Source organism: Asterias amurensis, chromosome 11 (assembly GCF_032118995.1).
Source record: "Asterias amurensis chromosome 11, ASM3211899v1".
Classification (NCBI taxonomy): domain Eukaryota; kingdom Metazoa; phylum Echinodermata; class Asteroidea; order Forcipulatida; family Asteriidae; genus Asterias; species Asterias amurensis.
This window is the reverse complement of record NC_092658.1, coordinates 8,228,878-8,249,973: the sequence shown is the minus strand read 5'-3', so window position 1 is coordinate 8,249,973 and position 21,096 is coordinate 8,228,878. Positions and strand designations below refer to the sequence as shown.

Here is a 21,096-nt window from a genome sequence, read left to right as displayed (position 1 = left end):
ACACGTAATTTATTAATTTTGGGGATAACTTTCCGTATGGCGCCACCACCTTTTCACTCATTTTTACAAAAAGGGATACCTCATTGAGGTAAATTAAATACTATATTATTTCATATCGAATGAAAAAGTGGTGGCGCCATACGGAAATGTTTCCAAATAATCTATTCGTGCATTTCAAAATTGGCCCAACATGTTTGCATTTAGACAAGTCAATAATCATTGAAGTCAAAATATTCTCTACCTTCTCCTGCCCGAGTGCATAAATAGTGACAAATTTACCTGCAGAGTTCATACCAAGCGACGTCCAGTCCCAAGCCTCCAGTATATGCACGGATCAATTATTTAAAATGCCATGCTTTATTCACACATTCAGTGCTTTAAAAAAAGTGACAAATTTATTGCAAAGTTCATTAAAAAAAAAACGCCGTCCGAATCCCACAACCTCCAGTCTGCAGTCCAGTTGTAGAAATGGCCATGCTGTGCTCATTGCAGTGCTTTGAAACGATGCAGAAAACTCCTCACTGACACAACAAAGGGCCATGTTCACTTGGCTTTTTTAGTGCTCTATAAAAAACATAGCAGAAAAACTCGTTATCTACACAATAGAAAAGGAATCTTTAGAAATTTGGATGATCACCTTCACAATTTGCTCCTCCAGCAGTTACGTATGGTTACCACTGTCTACACAATAAGGGGCTTAAATGTTTTACTATCCAATTTGTATGTGAAGCATTCCTGCACGAAAACAGTTACGTAATCATTATTACCATGGCTTTCTGTCTGCCGAGAACTAGGTCAACGAGGCCTTTTTCTATAGCAGCTCTTTTTCCCCAACTTTATCCGCTCAGAAAAGTCCCGGGTCAGAATAAATCTAAACACTAGGCCCCGGGGTCTGGCCAATTCCTGTGAATATCTGTCAATATTGCTCAAAAACGGGTCAAACTAACGCAGAATTAGACTTAAACTACAATTTTTAACGCAGTTTTTCCGGGCAGCCAATTATTTAAAGTGTATCATGTAACTCATGCCTGACATGTAACGTATATGCTTCCCCACCCTACAATTAGCCTGTTTTAAGAGGAATATAAAATCATATCTTCAGATCAGACTGGGTGTTTCACATCTTTTGTTTTTTTTCTCATTAAACCCCTTTAAACTACATTATAGGTAGAGTTCAAACGCAAAAAAAAGTAATAAAAAACCGACAAGGGGTAGGGCTTAGCCCTAAGTCCAGCGTTTTTATCAAATGTTTGTGAAATATTAATATTATTGTTTAGGTCAAATATTGAACCAATCACAAGCGGTAAGCCTTAGCCCAGTGTTTTTATCAAATTTAGGTGAATTGTTAAAAACCACAAGGGGCAAATCAGAGTTTCTAATAATTTGGGTCAAATAGATACAACATGACAAGTTCTGTTTTGTATCAAATTTGGGTCAGAAATTGGGGTAAGTGCAGCGTCTTCATCAAATTAAGATAAAATGTTTAAGTTTCCCGATTATGAAGCTTAAACTTTAGGAAATATTGATATTGACTGCAAAACACTGCAGCTCGGCTGGTCACTTGTCCTCCAGGAGAACCCATATCACTCTGGTTTTGAATACTCTTCACTGGCTCCATGTTCAATATCGCATGCAATACAAATTACTTCTGCTTGTTTTTCATTCTTTACATGGTTCTGCTCCTCAGTAGTATAATTGTCAATTAATTACCCAGTACAATCCTTCCAGATGTCTTAGATCATCCACTTCTTCGTTACTGATTGTTCCCCAAACCCACAACAATTGGGGTGACAGGGCGTTTTCTCATGCTGGTCCTTTACTTTGGAATAATCTGCCTCTTAATATCCGTAACATGTTTTATATTCATAAGTTCAAAGAGGCCCTCGAAACCCACTTTTTCACAGCTGCTTTACATTAATTTTGTGGTTTCTTCCTTGCGCCATGAGCATCACGTGTGGTGGATACCGGCGCATTATAAGTGTTCTTATTATTTATTATTATTATTATATTATTGTAGAAAAATACAACTTGGAGAAAAAAATCCTTCATAAAACTCGTTTTTAGTCCATTTCTGTGTAAGTTCACTTTATTCTTTTTTCTGCCAAAGTTCACAATTAATTTTATACGAACAATGAAAACCCCTGCTTAATAGTAACTTGATTATGCATAAACTAAACCCATCGTTACTGCCGTCCAAATTCATAGAGCTGCTTAGGCAGAAAATATTGCTTAGCTATAGTCTGCTATTAAGCAGAAATGACCAGGATACGAGTCACAAACTGTACAAGTAACATCATGGTAGTTTGGTTGGGAACCATATTCTGGTTTTGTCGTGGTGATTGCTTAAAGTAGCTCTATGGGCCCTTTTCGAAACGATGGCTTCGGCTTTGGATTCGGCTCAGGCTAGCTTGGCCCCGCCCGTTGTTTTTACAATTGCGCGTGCTTTGCATAATACGCACGCAAGGCTTCAGACGAGCGAACGGAGCCTCAAGCCTAATCCAAAGCCGAAAGGGCCAATCAAGTTAGTCCCTGTGTGGGACCAAGGCGAACGCAATGGCACACTTCTTGAACTTGGGCTAAAAACAAGACATTATTTCGACAGCTGTCATTGACTTCAGAGGAAATAAAATAAAATGTCAAATGCAAACAAGTATTGTTTTATAAACGCTGCATTTTAACTAGTGGCTTTTTGGCACTCGGGCATCTTGCATCCACAAGTTACACGAAATTTGTTTCTTGCTACAATGTTAACTCATTAAATATTGTACCAAAGATGGTTTTGAATTATTGGGTGCGTTCGATTAGCTTCCCTGGGTCGACCCCGATCTGCCCGGTACATTCGAATAGCTTTGACGTTATTCCAGGGGCTCACTCCGGTCAGCCCAAAGTGCCCTGCTTGTGGAACGGGTCACTTGGGGCTGGCCCGAGGTGAATGCCGTCACCACTAGAGGGTGAGTGATCTCGGGGCTCACCCGAGTGAGCTCTGCTTCATTTGCGTTTCAGCAGCTCTATGAAATTGGGCCCTTTTCAAGCGACAATTAAAAAAAAAATGCATAGCAATACAAAAATAAATATGACAGCTTTTGCCTTGATTTTATACACATTTTGGTCATACTATAAATATACTTCTCTGTCATGCACTTCAATAAATTCACTTTTTGTTTGTTTTACTTTATGCAAGATGTACCTACATTATCTACAACATGATGTATGAAAAATGCAAAGCGAACCTGCAGCAAAAATGTGAGACAATAGTACAAAGTCTTTTGACCTGACAATGTGTTTTTTGAACAAGACCCCTAGAGCGATACTATAACTACAGGTGGGTCAAAAAGAAGTTGACCGGGATTGGTGATTTTTGTTTCCAAAACAAACAGAAGACATTCCAAAATTCTGTAAAACATATATTTAAACAGTACTCTTTCCTGCTTATTAAAAAAAAAGAATGGAAGAAATTGATCGTTCCTAAGAGGAGAGAATATTATGTCTATTTAACAAAGGTAGGCCACGCTTTCCACAGAATACTTACAAAACAAAAAAGTATGTAAAGATAAGCATTTTAGCTGTCTAGATTCAGTCAGGCAATAACATTCCATGGACAGCTCCAAACATGAGTGCTTTCAGTAAAATAGGCATGACTTCTCTTTTTTTCTTCTTCAGGTAAAGCAGGAAAGAAAGCTAAACTTTAATATATGCTTCATCACTGGGGTTTTGATTGTAAATTGTGTTGTTTTTAAATCATAAATCTCGGTCAACTGATTTTTGACTCGCACTGTAGTGTATTTGTTTTCCCCCTAACCTTAAACAGTTTTAGTTACCGATGCTATAATGCATCTCACAGTGTAAAACACTAACTTGCCATGCTGGCAAAAGTTAAAATCAAAACTCAATGATCAACCGAACTTAATAAGCGTCATCATCCAAAATATAAATTGTAAACCTTAATACTTTGTGTCTATGAACATGCATACCTATAAGTCATGATTATAAGCTATTTACAATAATTTTGTCTTACAACAGTTCTCACTTTTAGTTAAAATCTAATGAAAAAGAATGCAGTCTTTTTTTATAACTTTGTTTGCTGTGAACTATATACAATTGATCAATTTACTTTATTATAAACTTAAAAGGGAAGGTATAAAAATGCACTCTCTTTCTTCCTCTATCGAACCCTTTACAACTCCTTACCAACAAAAAGCTGGAAAAGTTCCTCTTGTCTCAAACAGTGATTTTTTCATTTACACTGAGTTATTCCTTTTTCGTTAAACAATAGTTTATTTGCAGCAATAATATCTCATGAACAACAGCTGGTTCATCCAGTTTAGCAACAAATCCAAATCTTAAACATAAACCTTTAATGGACCACTTTCCATGGCCGACGTTTAGTTCCAATAAAAGTCATCTTTACAGGTTAGCTGGGGTTGGGCTTAAAGGTCTGCATTCGTTTGGTAATTACTCTAAAAAGGTATGGCAATAAAACTAACCTGATAAGAAATACAGCAGCTTTGGAGCTTTTAACTTCAAAGCACTGCGGTTATGAAAAAAACATACCAACTTTGTACACAAAATTTGTACTTAGTACACAAAATTTCTTGTGGAGCACCCCCGGTCTTTAGAATTTCCATGTGGAGTCCTTTTAATTTCCCTTGTTTTGTTTTGTTCTTGGTGTCCATCAGAATGTACCGCATATAAGACCAAGTTGGGGCACATCTTTTACAATTTCCTCTCGAGATTTGTTTTACAAATGCCACCACTGTCTAATTGACAACTCCTACACCTGTTTATAAATTACATTCATGGTTATAACAATCACAATTACTTCACAATTATTATATCCCCGTATTTTAAAATATTCTAAATAATCTGAATAAAAACATAAAGGGGGGAATAAAGGTTAAATTTAATATATACCTCCTTTTATGAAAAACTTTCCATCAATGTACATGCGATAATTCTATTTTAACCTCTCTGGGATGGCAAATAAGTAGAAGAGTAATTTTATTTCACTGCTGAAGATTCCATGAAACATTTAAAACTAGCCTCAGTATCACCACGACAGTTTTAAATGTTTAAAGTAAGAAATATGCACTGATGCTGTCATAAATTCTCAAGTTGTTTAAAGCTCCTGTAGTATAATGTAGTTTTTTAAACATGTCATGTTATCTCAGGTTAGCACCTTGCAATCTGGTTTTGCGAAAAATTCTTTGAGCCTACATTAACACATAAATGTAAGCCCGAGATAATTACCACACATTTATTGAATACAGCAAAAAATAAGTAAATGCAAAAATTTGAAAATCATTTTTCCTGAGCTAAATTCATCGCAGTTTGCAGTTTGCATATTAATTTGGAACCAGGTTCCAATTTTTTTAAATGAACAAAATTATATTGCATCCGAGTTCTTTTAAGATCAGGATTTGTCTTAGCAACGCATATTTCTGTGGTTGACCACTTTAATTGATAAAATATGAGACTTTTCTAATGATAGCGGGCGGTCCCATCCGCTCGTTCTTATCTGATATTCTTAGCAGAGAAAAATGTAGACAAGTTTGAAAACGGGTCATTTTTTTATCACAACATTGCTTATCGAATTGAAACACAAATTGAGAAATACTTATTCTTGACAAAAGACTTTGTATACACAGAATTTTCTCTTAAAAAAAAGAAAATAGAAGATAACTCGATGGCTAAGAAATATATATAAATGTACAAAACGTAGTAAAAAAATCAAAATGAGGCTGACAAGACTTATGGATATACATATATTTAAAAAAAAGTCCTTTCTAAAAGAACCTTTCCAAACACACTTTGTAAAACGGAATTATAAGTGAGCATTGTATTCTTTTTATACACTCAATGACATTTACAAGATAAAAACAACAACTTTGCTAAATATTTTGTTTAAATGTTAATTATTGACGAGCAGGCATTTCATACTTAGATTTCCTTATTGTGTATGTAGGGGTATGTTTATTTACAAAAGGTCAGTGACTCGATTATGTGCCACAGTTCTGTACCCTGGGTCTGCACCACTGTTCTGTACCCTTGGTCTGCACCAATGTTCTGTACCCTGGGTCTGCACTACTGTACCCTGGGTCTACACCACTTTTCTAAACCCTGGGTCTGTACCACAGTTCTGTACCCTGGGTCTGCACCACAGTTCTGTACCCTGGGTCTGCACCAATGTTCTGTACCCTGGGTCTGGGACACTTTTCTAAACCCTGGATCTGCACCACAGTCCTGTACCCCGAGTCTACACTAATGTTCTGTACCCTGGGTCTAAACCACTTTTCTAAACCCTGGGTCTGCACCACAGTTCTGTAACCTGGGTCTGCACCACTGTTCTGTAGCCCGAGTCTACCCCAAGGTTCTATACCCTGGGTCTGCACCACAGCCCTGTACCCTGGGTCTACACCAATGTTCTGTACCCTGGGTCTGAACCACTTCTAAACCCTGGGTCTGCACCACAGTTCTGTACCCTGGGTCTGCACCACTGTACCCTGGGTCTACACCACTTTTCTAAACCCTGGGTCTGCACCACAGTTCTGTACCCTGGGTCTGCACCAATGTTCTGTACCCTGGTTCTGGGACACTTTTCTAAACCCTGGGTCTGCACCACAGTCCTGTACCCCGAGTCTACACTAATGTTCTGTACCCTGGGTCTAAACCACTTTTCTAAACCCTGGGTCTGCACCAGTTCTGTAACCTGGGTCTGCACCACTGTTCTGTAGCCCGAGTCTACCCCAAGGTTCTATACCCTGGGTCTGCACCACAGCCCTGTACCCTGGGTCTACATCAATGTTCTGTACCCTGGGTCTGAACCACTTCTAAACCCTGGGTCTGCACCACAGTTCTGTAACCTGGGTCTGCACCACTGTTCTGTAGCCTGAGTCTACCCCACGGTTCTATACCCCGGGACTGCACCACAGTTCTGTACCCTGGGTCTGCACCAATGTTCTGTACCCTAGGTCTGCACCACTGTTCTGTAACCTGGGTCTGCACCACTGTTCTGTAGCCTGAGTTTACCCCACGGTTCTATACCTTGGGTCTACACCACTGTTCTATCACCTGGGTCTGCACCACTGTTCTTTACCCTGGGTCTGCACCATTGGTTTGTACATGTACAAAAGGTTTGTACCATTGGTTTTTACATGAACCAAAGGTCTGCACCAGGGGGTTGTTCTACACCATTGGTCTGTGCCATTGATCTGCAGCATTGTTCTGTACCAAAACGGCTGTACCATGGTTCTGTACCCCAGTGATGTGCACCTAATCTGCACCATTAGTCTGTTCATATACCAAAGGTCTATACCATGGATCCGTACAGCTAATGGTCCTCGCATTTCCATTGTCTAATAAACTTATTTTAGTATAGCATGGTTGATGCGGTTCAACAAAAAATATCTCAAATTAGTTTCATGACTTCTTCTAATAAAAATGACCATGCTCGTACAATGGCAAGGAAACAACGTAATAAGTACATGCCGCATATTGAAACAATCTTCGATATTATTAAAGGTCCATTTATACACTAATCCCAGCTTAGAATAAACAGAAGGAAAAAAAAAAATCCTCAACCCTTGATCCTCTCAGGTAAAGGTTTCCTTTTTGATTTTTATTTAAGTTCTTGAACATATGACCTTGGGAAGAGTCCTTTCTTCATTCGGAGTTTACCCAGCCACCAGTTTGGATCCGTGCTGTCGAGTAGATCCACGATATCGCCTGCCCTGAGTTCCAGTTCGTTGTCATCAAGCGGCACAAAGTCGTACAACGCTTTCACCTATTCGCGAAAATGAAATCATAAATACAGAAATTATTATCTAATAGTTATCAGGTTTGTTGTTTGCATAGACTATTATACTGCTCTGATGGCCTTCCAATATCCGGGGGCAATTTTCTGCTGCTTCAAACATGGCGGTCGATGTTGCTATGTGCAGGATTAGACGAAAATGCTCGCCAAATAGTACCAAAATGCACAATGAATGTAATGGTTTGATTCATGAATACCATGTGCCCAACAATCATCCAATCAAATTGATAGGATGATTTAAACTAACCAATCAAGGCAGGGCCTGATACTTCACAGAGGCAACAAAGGCGATTGCCTCCATACTCCCTGGTCATTGCCTTGGTGTCCTTGAAATGCTCCAACAGAAGTGTACAATTTCCTCATTGGGTGCCCTTCACCGAGGAGAAAATGCCTTGGCGCCCTTGCCTTTTCAAAAATAAAGCATACAGGCCTGCAATGATGTTGATTCCAACCTACCTTGGGTTTCTGTTCAACTGCTGCTTTCTGAGGGAATTGGGACTTCTTGCCCCAGGTGTTCTGCTGTTTAAAAGAAGCAAAAAAAAAATCCCACCAAACTTAATAGGGTACTAAATGGGATCACAGTTTGACATCAAGGATGGTCAACATCCACACCAATTATCAACAATGGCTGATGACAGGGAAAGTTTACCCTGGGGAACTGGGAATAGTTGGCAGTAACTCAATCTGTAAAGTGCCCAATATCATAAAGCTATTAAAGGCAGTGGACACTATTGGTAATTGTCAAAGACCAGTCTTCTCAATTGGTGCATCTCAACATATGCATAAAATAACAAACCTGTGAAAATTTGAACTCAATTGGTAGTCAAAGATGCGAGATAACAATGAAAGAAAAACACCCTTATCACACGAAGTTGTGTGCTTTCAGATTGATTTCGGGACCTCAAATTCTAATTCTGAGGTCTCAAAATCAAATTCGTGGAAAATTACTTCTTTCTCAAAAACTGTCACTTCAGAGGGAGCCGTTTCTCACAATGTTTCATACTATCAACCACTCGATCCCCATTACTTGTTACCAAGTGAGGTTTTATGCCAATAATTATTTTGGGTAATTACCAATAGTGTCCACTGCCTTTAAGCAGAAAATTCTGCTCAGCAAATTTCTTCTCTTTAAAGCCATTGGACCCTTTCGGTAAACAGTATTGTCCAAGGCCCACACTTCGTGTACCACAACTTCTATATCAAATAACAAACCTGTGAAAATTTGGGCTTAATCGGTCATCGGAGTCGGGAGAAAATAACAGGAAAACCCACCCTTGTATCCGCGCGTTTCGCCGTGTCATGACATGTGTTTAAAATAAATCTGTAATTCTCGTTAACGAGAATTGATATTGTTTTACTGTTTTCTCAAAAAGTAAAGCATTTCATGGAAAAATATTTCAAGAGAAGTATTTCACCACTACCTTCTGTAAACCCTGTAAGTTATTTGTAAATCTGTGAACTTTTTTTTTCTTTTCTGTACCGAAAGGGTCCAATGGCTTTAAGCAATAAATTAGTGGGGCCCCAGATGCAACAGCGTTAACTGCATGTTTTTTTTCTGTGCAGAGCAAGTTTTTGTTCTTACAGGCTTAATGAAATAGACCGATCCAGTAGGCTCCGCCCACGACGCACGTGTGAGCAAGAACACGTGGGACTCTCCAATGCTTTCTGCACAACTCTGCCGCGTGCGCAAGATGCGTGCGCAAGATACGCGCACGCATGTCGGACCTTATTTGCGTTGTGATTGGTCAATACACAAAAAGGCGGAGCTTAAAGGATTGGGCGCTGAAGCGAGGATTCAAGTTTCGTTGAAGATAAAAAACAATATTTTCACTTTCATGATTCCAACAACCATCTTGAAATGTTTCAGGACGGTTGTATTCTTTTCAAATGAACATTCAAGGGGCTAGGAGAGTTTGTTTCTAATCTTGAGAAATGTAAGATCAAGTGTCTTTTCTTTTTCCTTTGAGCAAACATCTAAAGCTGAGAAGCAAAGCATCCTTCCATCATCTTGAAATGACTCACCGACTGTTGATGGTGCTGTTGTGGTTGCTGCTGTGGAAGTTGAAACTGCTGCAGCTGTGCTGGATGTTGATACTGCTGTGGGGGTTGTTTATGCGCCACTCCATTGGCACCAAAAGCACCATGAGAATCCTTTGGCAAGAAAAACAAAATTCAAAATTGATTTATCTGACCGCAGTCTTGGGTGCTCCGTTACAGAAGGCCAGTGCTTCTCTGGATGTCACCCCCATTCATACAGTATTGTTCTTTAAAGCCATTGGACACTTTCGGTGAACAGTATTGTCCAAGGCCCACACTTGTATCACAACTTACACATAAAATAACAAACCTGTGAAAATTTAGGCTTAATTGGTCATCGGAGTCGGGAGAAAATAACGGGAAAACCCACCCATGTTTCCGAACATTTCGCCGTGTCATGACATGTGTTTAAAATAAATCTGTAATTCTCGATATGGAGAATTGATGTTGTTTTAATGTTTTCTCAAAAAGTAAAGCATTTTATGGAATAATATTTCAAGAGAAGTCTTTCACCATTACCTTCTATAAACCCTGCAAGTTATTTGTAAATCTGTGAACTTTTGTTTTTTCTGTTCTGAAAGTGTCCAATGGCTTTAATGTATGATACATTTTGTTTTGACCATTAGTCAATATTTATCTGTATGTATGATTGTATGAATGGCAAAAAAAAAAATATATTATTACTATTATTATTATTACCTGTCCATTGTTCTTCTTCACCATATCTTTGAGTTTGATGTTCTGCGTGCGACTGACCGGCAAGATTCGGAAGTGATTCACAAGGTTATTTAATGTGTCAAACTTCTCCACCCACAGGAAGTATCTGCCAGCCTCGTCCACCATTATTTTAAAATGCTGCACTCCTGACCCAACCCTGAAGGGAAGAAGAGGCGGAGGGTAAAGTGTCAGTTTGTGTGTATGTACAAAGTACCGCAGGGTGAGGGTGTGTACATGCAGAGAACCACAAGGTGTGGGTAAGGTTTGGGTAAGGGGTGAGGGTGAGTAGGTATACACATTCAAAGTACAAAGTACCGCAGGGTGAGGGTGTGTACATGCAGAGAACCCTGAGGTGTGGGTGAGGTTTGGGTAAGGGGTGATGGTGAGTAGGTGTACACATTCAAAGTACAAAGTACCAAAGGGGGAGGGTGTGTATATGCAGAGAACCATGAGGTGTGGGTAAGGTTTGGGTAAGGGGTGATGGTGAGTAGGTGTACACATTCAAAGTACAAAGGGGGAGGGTGTGTATATGCAGAGAACCATGAGGTGTGGGTAAGGTTGGGGTACTCGGTGAGGGTAAGTAGGTATACACATTCAAAGTAAAAAGTACCGCAGGGTGAGGGTGTGTACATGCAGAGAACCATGAGGTGTGGGTGAGGTTTGGGTAAGGGGTGATGGTGAGTAGGTGTACACATTCAAAGTACAAAGTACCAAAGGGGGAGGGTGTGTATATGCAGAGAACCATGAGGTGTGGGTAAGGTTGGGGTACTCGGTGAGGGTAAGTAGGTATACACATTCAAAGTAAAAAGTACCGCAGGATGAGAGTGTATACATGCAGAGAACCACAAGGTGTGGGTGAGGTTTGGGCAAGGGATGATGGTGAGTAGGTGTACACATTCAAAGTACAAAGTACCGCAGGGTGAGGGTGTGTACATGCAGAGAACCATGAGGTGTGGGTGAGGTTTGGGTAAGGGGTGATGGTGAGTAGGTATACACATTCAAAGTACCACAGGGTGAGGGTGTGTACATGCAGAGAACCACAAGGTGTGGGTAAGGTTTGGGTAAGGGGTGAGGGTGAATAGTTATACACATTCAAAGTACAAGGTACCACAGGGTGAGGGTGTGTACATGCAGAGAACCACAAGGTGTGGGTAAGGTTTGGGCAAGGGGTGAGGGTGAGTAGGTATACACATTCAAATTACAAAGTACCACAGGGTGAGGGTGTGTACATGCAGAGAACCACAAGGTGTGGGTAAGGTTTGGGTAAGGGGTAAGGATGAGTAGTTATACACATTCAAAGTACAAAGTACCACAGGGTGAGGGTGTGTACATGCAGAGAACCACAAGGTGTGGGTAAGGTTTGGGCAAGGGGTGAGGGTGAGTAGGTATACACATTCAAAGTACAAAGTACCACAGGGTGAGGGTGTGTACATGCAGAGAACCACAAGGTGTGGGTAAGGTTTGGGCAAGGGGTGAGGGTGAGTAGGTATACACATTCAAAGTACAAAGTACCACAGGGTGAGGGTGTGTACATGCAGAGAACCATGAGGTGTGGGTGAGGTTTGGGTAAGGGGTAAGGATGAGTAGTTATACACATTCAAAGTACAAAGTACCGCAGGGTGAGGGTGTGTACATGCAGAGAACCACAAGGTGTGGGTAAGGTTTGGGTAAGGGGTAAGGATGAGTAGTTATACACATTCAAAGTACAAAGTACCACAGGGTGAGGGTGTGTACATGCAGAGAACCATGAGGTGTGGGTAAGGTTTGGGCAAGGGGTGATGGTGAGTAGGTATACACATTCAAAGTACAAAGTACCACAGGGTGAGGGTGTGTACATGCAGAGAACCACAAGGTGTGGGTAAGGTTTGGGCAAGGGGTGAGGGTGAGTAGGTATACACATTCAAAGTACAAAGTACCACAGGGTGAGGGTGTGTACATGCAGAGAACCATGAGGTGTGGGTGAGGTTTGGGTAAGGGGTGAGGGTGAGTAGGTATACACATTCAAAGTACAAAGTACCACAGGGTGAGGGCAGGCCTGATACTTCACGGAGGCAACGGAGGCGAATGCCTCCGTTGCCCCTTGCCATTGCCTTGGTGCCCTTGAAATGCTCCAGTAGAAATTTAAAATTTCCTCATAGGCTGCCTTTTGCCAAAGAGAAAACGCCTTGGTGCCCTTGCCCTTTCAAAATGAAGCATACAGGTCTGTGAGGGTGTGTACATGCAGAGAACCACAAGGTGTGGGTAAGGTTTGGGTAAGGGGTAAGGATGAGTAGTTATACACATTCAAAGTACAAAGTACCACAGGGTGAGGGTGTGTACATGCAGAGAACCACAAGGTGTGGGTAAGGTTTGGGCAAGGGGTGAGGGTGAGTAGGTATACACATTCAAAGTACAAAGTACAAAGTACCGCAGGGTGAGGGTGTGTACATGCAGAGAACCATGAGGTGTGGGTGAGGTTTGGGTAAGGGGTGAGGGTGAGTAGGTATACACATTCAAAGTACAAAGTACCACAGGGTGAGGGTGTGTACATTCAGAGAACCACAAGGTGTGGGTGAGGTTTGGGCAAGGGGTGAGGGTGAGTAGGTAAACACATTCAAAGTACAAAGTACCACAGGGTGAGGGTGTGTACATTCAGAGAACCATGAGGTGTGGGTGAGGTTTGGGTAAGGGGTAAGGATGAGTAGGTATACACATTCATAGTACAAAGTACCACAGGGTGAGGGTGTGTACATTCAGAGAACCATGAGGTGTGGGTAAGGTTTGGGTAAGGGGTGAGGGTGAGTAGGTATACACATTCAAAGTACAAAGTACCGCAGGGTGAGGGTGTGTACATTCAGAGAACCATGAGGTGTGGGTAAGGTTTGGGTAAGGGGTGAGGGTGAGTAGGTATACACATTCAAAGTACAAAGTACCGCAGGGTGAGGGTGTGTACATTCAGAGAACCATGAGGTGTGGGTAAGGTTTGGGTAAGGGGTGAGGGTGAGTAGGTATACACATTAAAAGTACAAAGTACCACAGGGTGAGGGTGTGTACATGCAGAGAACCACAAGGTGTGGGTAAGGTTTGGGCAAGGGGTGAGGGTGAGTAGGTATACATATTCAAACCGGGGACCTATAACAAAATAGAGTCCATGGTTCAGGAAAGGTCCACAGTTGGAAAACGTGTACAAAACCAATCAAAATGTTGCAAAAAAGTTAAGAGTATAAACAAAGGAGGGACAATAGGAGGTCCACAGTTGCAGGCGTATACAAACTGGGGGGGGGGGGGGGGGGTGAGGGGGGTGATTGCAGAGAACCATAGAGTAAGATGGGTAAGGGGTGAGGGTGTCTACATGCAGAGAACCACACCGTGAGGGTAAGGGGTGAGGATATGAGAATGCACCAAAGGTGAAAGTAAAGCACAAAGAATCACAGCACAAGGGTGAGGAGTGAGGGTATGTACATGTAGAGTACTGCAGGGTCAGGGTAAAGAGTAAGGATATGTACATGCAGAGTTCCCAAGGGTAAGGGGAAGGGGTGTGGGTACGAGGTGGGTTTGGTTACGAGGTGAGGGTAGTTTACAAAGTAAACAGGGCAGTAGTAAGGGTGATGTGAAGTGGTCTAATGGTACACATAATAGGGGGTGAATGAGGGGTGAAGGTGTGTACATGCAGGGTAAGGAGTGAGGGTATGTAATTGTTTGTGCATAGAAGTTGAGAGCAAAACTAAGGGTGATGTAAAGTGGTCTTGTAGTATATCTAATAGGGGGAAGGATGAGCTCTTAAGACACTCACTTTACTGACAAGGAATAATCCCCGGGTGAACTTTCACTTTCTCTAATGAGAAAAGCGCCGTCTGGCTGGCCGGACATCAGCATAGATTCAGCTTGTGCTCTGGATAGCCCTCTGTAGAACCACCTACACATGGCAGTAAACACAAAACTGTTAAAAGGATGTTGATACTTTTTGTAGATCAAGTTTTTTTGCCATGACACGAATCCCTACTAAATGTGAATGAAGAAGAATGCATGCAATTAAATTTAGGTGAAAATCACAGAGCAAAGTTTTCAGGAGAGTCGCGTAAATCTAGTCAGTATTGCGCACTTAGGTCTGAGCATGTGCACTACTGGGAAGAATTGCAAAGAAGGACCACCCTAAAGTCTTCCACTGCAATGGAATTTGAACCACTGCCGGCAGACATAAAGTTCTCATCCTTGGTAAGTTTCTGCAATGGCAATCTGTGAACATATTTTGAACAGTGCACAGTCTGTAGGTCGAAAAAAAAAAAAGATGAGACTTTTACGTACTCTGGAAGAGTGATGTAATTCCTCGGGACCATTCCTTGCTTGCCATTTAACTCTGCTTTGATCCAATCCTGTTCACTCAAATCTTGGTTGCGGGGGTCGACAATTACCTGGAGGGGTAAAAACAGAGTAGGATTTTAGCTAAAATAAAGGGCAAAACGCGTACATTCATAAATTAGGGCAATCATATTGCTCACTTACAATACTTCCATTAGTCAAAAATCAATGGATTTAATTTTGTACCTCCATGCCCCTTTTAAAAGAAGTAGCCTCTGTATTATCTCAAAAACATGGAAAGATCGATCGCCCCTTGGGAACAAGGTTGCAGAATCGGTTCTAAATCAAGTTTGTGAAACACAAAAGATCAACTTGTGGCTCAACTGACTATTTCTTAAAGGCACAAGTACTTTGTATTTACAGAAAATGAATGCTAACAAAAATGTAGGCCTATGACCTGACATTTCGACCCCAACAGAGTCTTTCTCGAAAGCTAAATGACAACACAACTAACATGAACAGGTAACTAAGTGTAACATAAGCAGTGAAGTTGAAATACATGAATAGAGAGACCGAGAGAGTCAGAAAGCACACATAAAAAATGCAAGGGGTTTGAACATAAACGACAGATACATGCAAGGAAACTTATTGTATATATTTTCTTGGCTTGTTTGAAACACCTTTTTAAACTGGTTTCAATTTTCCAGGAAACCATTGTGTAGATCAATCAGTTCTCATAGCTCAGAGCTTTTTAATTTATCAAGGTACATGGCTCAGTGTATGCATTTTGAAATACATGTACTTCCAGGTAGGAAATACAGAGTACCTTTAGTTTAAAAGCCCTTTGTACTGGTTTCAATTTCAATGATTACAGTTTTTCATAACCAGAACATTAAACCAGACCGAAACCATCTTCTTTCATTAGTTGTACTCTTAGAATTTGGACTTCAAAAGCAAAGGAATTTAATTATCTTTAAAAAGGTATACCTTCATTATCTTTGACATGGTACAGACCACTGCACTAGTTCTAAAAAATAAATCAACAATTAGTACACTGACTTACATGTACATGTATGAGTTAAATAACATTTTGGTAAAATTCCAGAAAAAGAAGAAGTAGACATTGCAATTCAAACTCTCATTTCATTTCATTTCAGTTCATTTCATAATATTAACTTGTCACTTTACTAGCCATGAACCCCGTGGAGAAAAGACAATATAGGAAGTTTCAATGTCAAAAAAATGCTAAAAAAACTCGCCTCTAAGGTAAAAGGATTTTCCGTGGAGTCTGTGAATGCTATGACCTGAGTTCAGTGGTACCCACTGTCACCTTGCTATAAAGGAGGTTGGATTTGGCATTCTTGTTGTAGATACCGATGAGTTTTTTTTTTATTTTCTCAACATGCGGACACTATATTCCATATATTGAAAACTTCACAGGTGTCTTTTATTTTACACTTTTGTCTGTAAAACAGCATGACATTGACAAAAACCAATCTATGACCCTAATTGTACAGGACATGTACCTGTAAATAAGCCTTATACCACAAGCCACCACGGAGGACACCAATTAGAGCTGTGACTTGTGTTGCATCATATCCCCCCCCCCCCCAAGTATAAGAAAAACACTCAAAAATCATAACATCAACTTTCAACATCAAACAAACAAACAAAAACCACAAAACAATCCTGCAGCAACAACATTTTCAGAATATGTTTTGGGTCTAATCATAGGCCCTTTTTGAAATCATGGCTTCGGCTTTGGATGCGGCTTCAGTCTCCGTCCTCTCGTCTGAAGCCCTGAGCGCGTATGCGCAAAGCACGCACAATTGCCAAAACAATGGCAGAGCCAAGCTAGCCTGAGCCGAATCCAAAGCCAAAGCCGTGGTTTCGAGAAGGGCCATAGTGACCAATAGGGCCATAGGGAAACAGACTACATGTACCTATAGATAACCTCTGGTCATAGAGAAGGTTTGATGGGTTAAAAAAAAATTGGGAAAATACCCTAGTTTGTGTAAGCCCAATAAGGACTGCAGTGACAACCAGGAAATGGACTGTATTAATAAGATGAAACAGTTAACTCTCGTTTAAGTGTATGAGACCTCTGACTGATAAATTAAATTACCTTTCATATGGGGTTTAAAACAGCCTTTTCCCTTTTACATGTAACTCTTTCTTGGTGCCCTTGCCCTTTCAAAACGAAACATACAGGCATGCAGTCCAATAGAACCAAACGAAACCAAGCCCTAAGTGAAGTGCAAATTACAACATACCTTAAGGACATCTCGTTGCTTGAAACTTAGCTCATCCCCATCCCTAGCTTCAAAGTCATAGCACGCTATGTATTCTATATTCAATGTCTGCTTCATTTTGAACATTTGTTCTTCGCTTTCTCTGTGTTACTGTTTGTCAGCAGCCTATCAGGAGAGTGGAAATACAGTCAGCATTCCACGTTCAGAGTTGATCCACTTATATTCAAAGTCGGACTTGCGTAATCTGAGGAAGAAACAAAAAATAGCTTTGTTGGCAATGAACGACAACTTCTCCAGTGTCGGATACATTTCAATGTCTCATTGTGATGAGCCTCTGACCAACCAATGTTTATAAATGAAAAATAGTGAATGGCCTGAAGTGTTGACCCTAGCAGAGTCCTTATCGAAGACTATATGACAATAAAAACACATAAACAAGTATTTCAGTCGAGTCATAATGATTCAGGATCTTAACATACAGGCCCTAAGTTGTTACCCATATCAGATCAGAAAATATGCAGTATCACACTGCATTTTATGACTAAATAGCATTAAAGGTAGTGGACACTATTGGTAATTTGTCAAAATAATTATTGGCATAAAACTTTTCTTGGTGATGAGTAATGGGGAGAGGTTGATGGTATAAAACAATGTGAGAAACGGCTCCCTCTGAAGTGCCATAGTTTTCGAGAAAGAAATAATTTCCACGAATTTGATTTTGAGACCTCAGTTTCAGAATTTGAGGTCTCGAAATCAACCATCTAAACGCACACAACTTCGTGTGACAAGGGTGTTTTTTTTTCTTTCATTATTATCTCACAACTTCGATGACCGATTGAGCTCAAATTTTCAAAGGTTAGTTATTTTATGCATAATGTTCAGATACACCAACTGTGAAGGCTGGACTTTGACAACTACCAATAGTGTCCACTGCCTTTAAAAGATGTTAGTTTTGCATCAGGGACAAATATAGTTTGTTTTTACCCTAATACAATGATGTAAATGCTCACTGTTTTACTCAGTATTTTCCAGAGATCTGTGAAAAAAACAACTTAGGCAAATCACTCAGGTGGGATTCGAACCCACGTCCTTTGCACTGCTTTCGAGCAGATGTCTTACCATTAGACCACCGAGCTGCTCGGTGGCTAGAGGCAGTTCGAATCCTAAGTATGTGTTAGCAGTGAGTATCACAACGATAACAGATGACTGTTAGGTTGAGAGTTTGAATCCAATCCATATGATTTGCCTGTGGACTTTCACTCAGGAAAGTACAGAGTATGCAGTGCTGACCGATGTACATTGTAAGTAAGGGTAAAAACAAACATCACATTGGTCACAATGAGCGAAAAATTGACTGTCAGATTCAGCATCCTTTACCAAGTATTATAAACGTCTGGCACTCCTGAAGTAGTATTGAAGTAGTACACTATACTGGACAGAATAATGGATTGTAAACAATGGAGACTTTATCAACACTCCAAAATGGTTTATAATGTCAGGGAATTGGGCATTTCCTGCTGATTAACTTAGCAATATCTAAATTTACATCACAGGTAAAGTGACTTTTATGAACAATCAGTTCATGGTTATATAGTTTAACTAATTTTAATTGTTCATATCAATGTATGACTCAGAGCCAAACGAGATGTTTACTTTATTCATGCTGTCGCCCAATAAGCCACTTGTGAGTTAGATTTGAATAATGTCTGGTACAAAGTCTTGTTTAGTCGCAAGTTATCGCTTACATTTGAATTCCTCAGACTATAGAGACAGTTGATACGTCAAATGGTTCAGGCAAGCTTTTGTATAGCAACCTTCAGATGAGCAAACCCTGGTACCATTGTGCCATGCACATTCATTCAGAATTGTGTGCCGGTGTTCACTGTCTCTTGGTCTTACGTATACGCAAAAGCTTGCCCCGAATCATAGGCCATAGCAACTGTAATATAAGCGGCAACTTGTGATCAAGCATGTCATTAAACCAGACAATAATCAAATCTTACACGCAATGGCTTATTCAGTGTAATGTAGGATAGTCTGTGAATACTGTGTTGTCAAGGCTTGAAGTTTGCACTTAAACACCTGCCCAAGCCAAGTGATTTCAGTGTCCGGCCAGTAAACTCAAGACAGGACAAGTCCGGGTGATCTTGGTTTTTGTTCAATTCAACATCGTTGTCTCAAAAGAATGATGTTAAAATGTTGAGTTTGAGACTCATAACTGGTTTCCAATTCTGTTGAGTATCACCAATAGTCTGTAGCATTATTAGAAATAAAGGCCCTCCCCTTCGGGTCGCTTATAATGCTAACTTTTTCTTTTCCTGCCAGTGCAGCTACAGTTTTTTCACAGAACACTGGAAAGTATGTTGCGATAAGGTAACCATCCTCTCGACGGGAGGATGGTTACGTTATCGCAACTATGGAAAGTACTGCGTATACACATCTATTAAAGGGTAAAACCATTGAGCAATGGTAAAAAAACAAGGATTAGTGTTGTTTATCCATGATGCAAATCTACAAACAATTTAATATAATTATTATTATTATAATAATTAGTTTAGTCAAACTCAAAAGACCGACTGAAAAAAAAGAGTGAAACTTGAAAGATAGTAGAAAACTGTAATCCCTTGAAATATTTCTGTCTGAAATTTCATAATTGATGAGAAATAAATAATATAATTTTGAGTTTTGAGTGTATAGCGCAGTGAGCGTTTAATTCATTTTTGTTTTGGTATCGATGAAATACAAAATTTGTAATCTGTTTTTCGCTATTTTCTTGTGACTCTCAGATGGCCGATCGATCTCAAACTTCTACAGGTTTGTCAGTTTATATCTGGTGGATTACATAAAGTGCTTACACTGCCAGCAACTGTTTTGCTAGCAAAACCCATTCTGTAATGTTCCTTTAAAAGAGAAAAAAAAATTGAAAAAGCCATTTCAAAAACGAGGACATTACCCAGCCCTCTACGACTATGGAGGAAGCAAAACACTGTTTTTGTTGTGATATCACTCTATCTCTATGCTGTATGCAGTGGAACGCCACATTAAATTGTTTTGACTCATTCAATTAAATTGGTTCGTCATTTGACTTTGAAAATCACAGAAGAACGAAAGCAGTAATCATTGTAAACGCTAAAATATGAACAAGTATCAAGTTATGAATGTAAACAATTACACAATATTTGGGTTTTTTATCAATAAGTATAAGAAAACAGTTACTTACCGCAGAAGTCGCGTAAGTTCAGGGTTTCCGAAACGTAAATGGAGTCTATTTACGTCATGTGCAGTAGAAAAAATTGACAGTCTGGCACTGCTCATTTCGCAAGTGAAGACGCTGTGCGTCACCTTCAAAACGAGTGTAAGAATAACTTACAGTCTGGATGCAAGACCATGCGCTAAAAGTCATTTCCTGTTTATGGGCCCATTCGAGAATGGGCAGTTGGTGCCGACCTACAAAACACATTAAAGGGGCTGCTTCATCATTATCAAAATCAACCCTTTAACGACTGTACATGGAATTATGAACCACCCCAGTTCCCGGTAAGTTCTCCATATAGTTGATAGGGATCGGGGAATGAGTGCACGAGGGGAGTAACTGGATGAGAGTTCATAGTTCACTGGCAGTCAAGCCCGTTTATCTCGACAACCCCTTTTTGGACGCCCTGTCCTTACCCTTCCTGGCTTCATGTCCGACTGAGAGCCGCGTTGAAGAAAAGCAAATTCTTACTTTCAAGTTGTAGATGCGGTCAGGGCCGGGAACGTACCAGGAGACCAGTGTAATTTTCATTTCCTAAAATATTAATCATGGGGGTGGGGCGGGAAAATGGGCTTCCCCCAATGACGTCCTATGGAAACCTATCATTGGCCGAGAGTTGCAAGCGCGCGGCTCGTACATACACGCATGTACGCGTGCACGTTACCATGTCATAAAGTTGCTAAGCAGAAAATATACTGCTTGACAAACTCTTTGCTTAGCAAAATATGAGTGTGGCACCAGAGTCACAA

General features: G+C 40.4%; 1 protein-coding gene across 1 annotated transcript; it reads right to left on the bottom strand.

Annotated features, from left to right (window-relative positions):
• Nucleotides 1–3,068: 3,068 nt before the first annotated feature.
• LOC139944213 (growth factor receptor-bound protein 2-like) lies at nt 3,069–20,368 on the bottom strand. The gene is made up of 8 exons (XM_071941182.1): nt 20,315–20,368; nt 17,116–17,338; nt 14,849–14,955; nt 14,337–14,459; nt 10,547–10,721; nt 9,833–9,961; nt 8,267–8,329; nt 3,069–7,780 (listed from the first exon to the last, which is right to left on the bottom strand). The coding sequence occupies exons 2-8, from the start codon at nt 17,218–17,220 to the stop codon at nt 7,616–7,618; spliced, it is 867 nt and encodes a 288-aa protein (XP_071797283.1). The 5' UTR covers nt 17,221–17,338; nt 20,315–20,368; the 3' UTR covers nt 3,069–7,615.
• Nucleotides 20,369–21,096: the final 728 nt, after the last annotated feature.

Bases quoted from the DNA above. Each gene is read 5' to 3' on its own strand.
- LOC139944213 (XM_071941182.1), bottom strand. From the start codon at position 17,220: ATGTTCAAAATGAAGCAGACATTGAATATAGAATACATAGCGTGCTAT. The intron at 14,956-17,115 runs GTATGTTGTAAT...TTACCCCTCCAG, and splicing joins AGCAACGAGATGTCCTTAAG to GTAATTGTCGACCCCCGCAA. The intron at 8,330-9,832 runs GTGAGTCATTTC...TCTTTTAAACAG, and splicing joins AACAGCACCATCAACAGTCG to CAGAACACCTGGGGCAAGAA.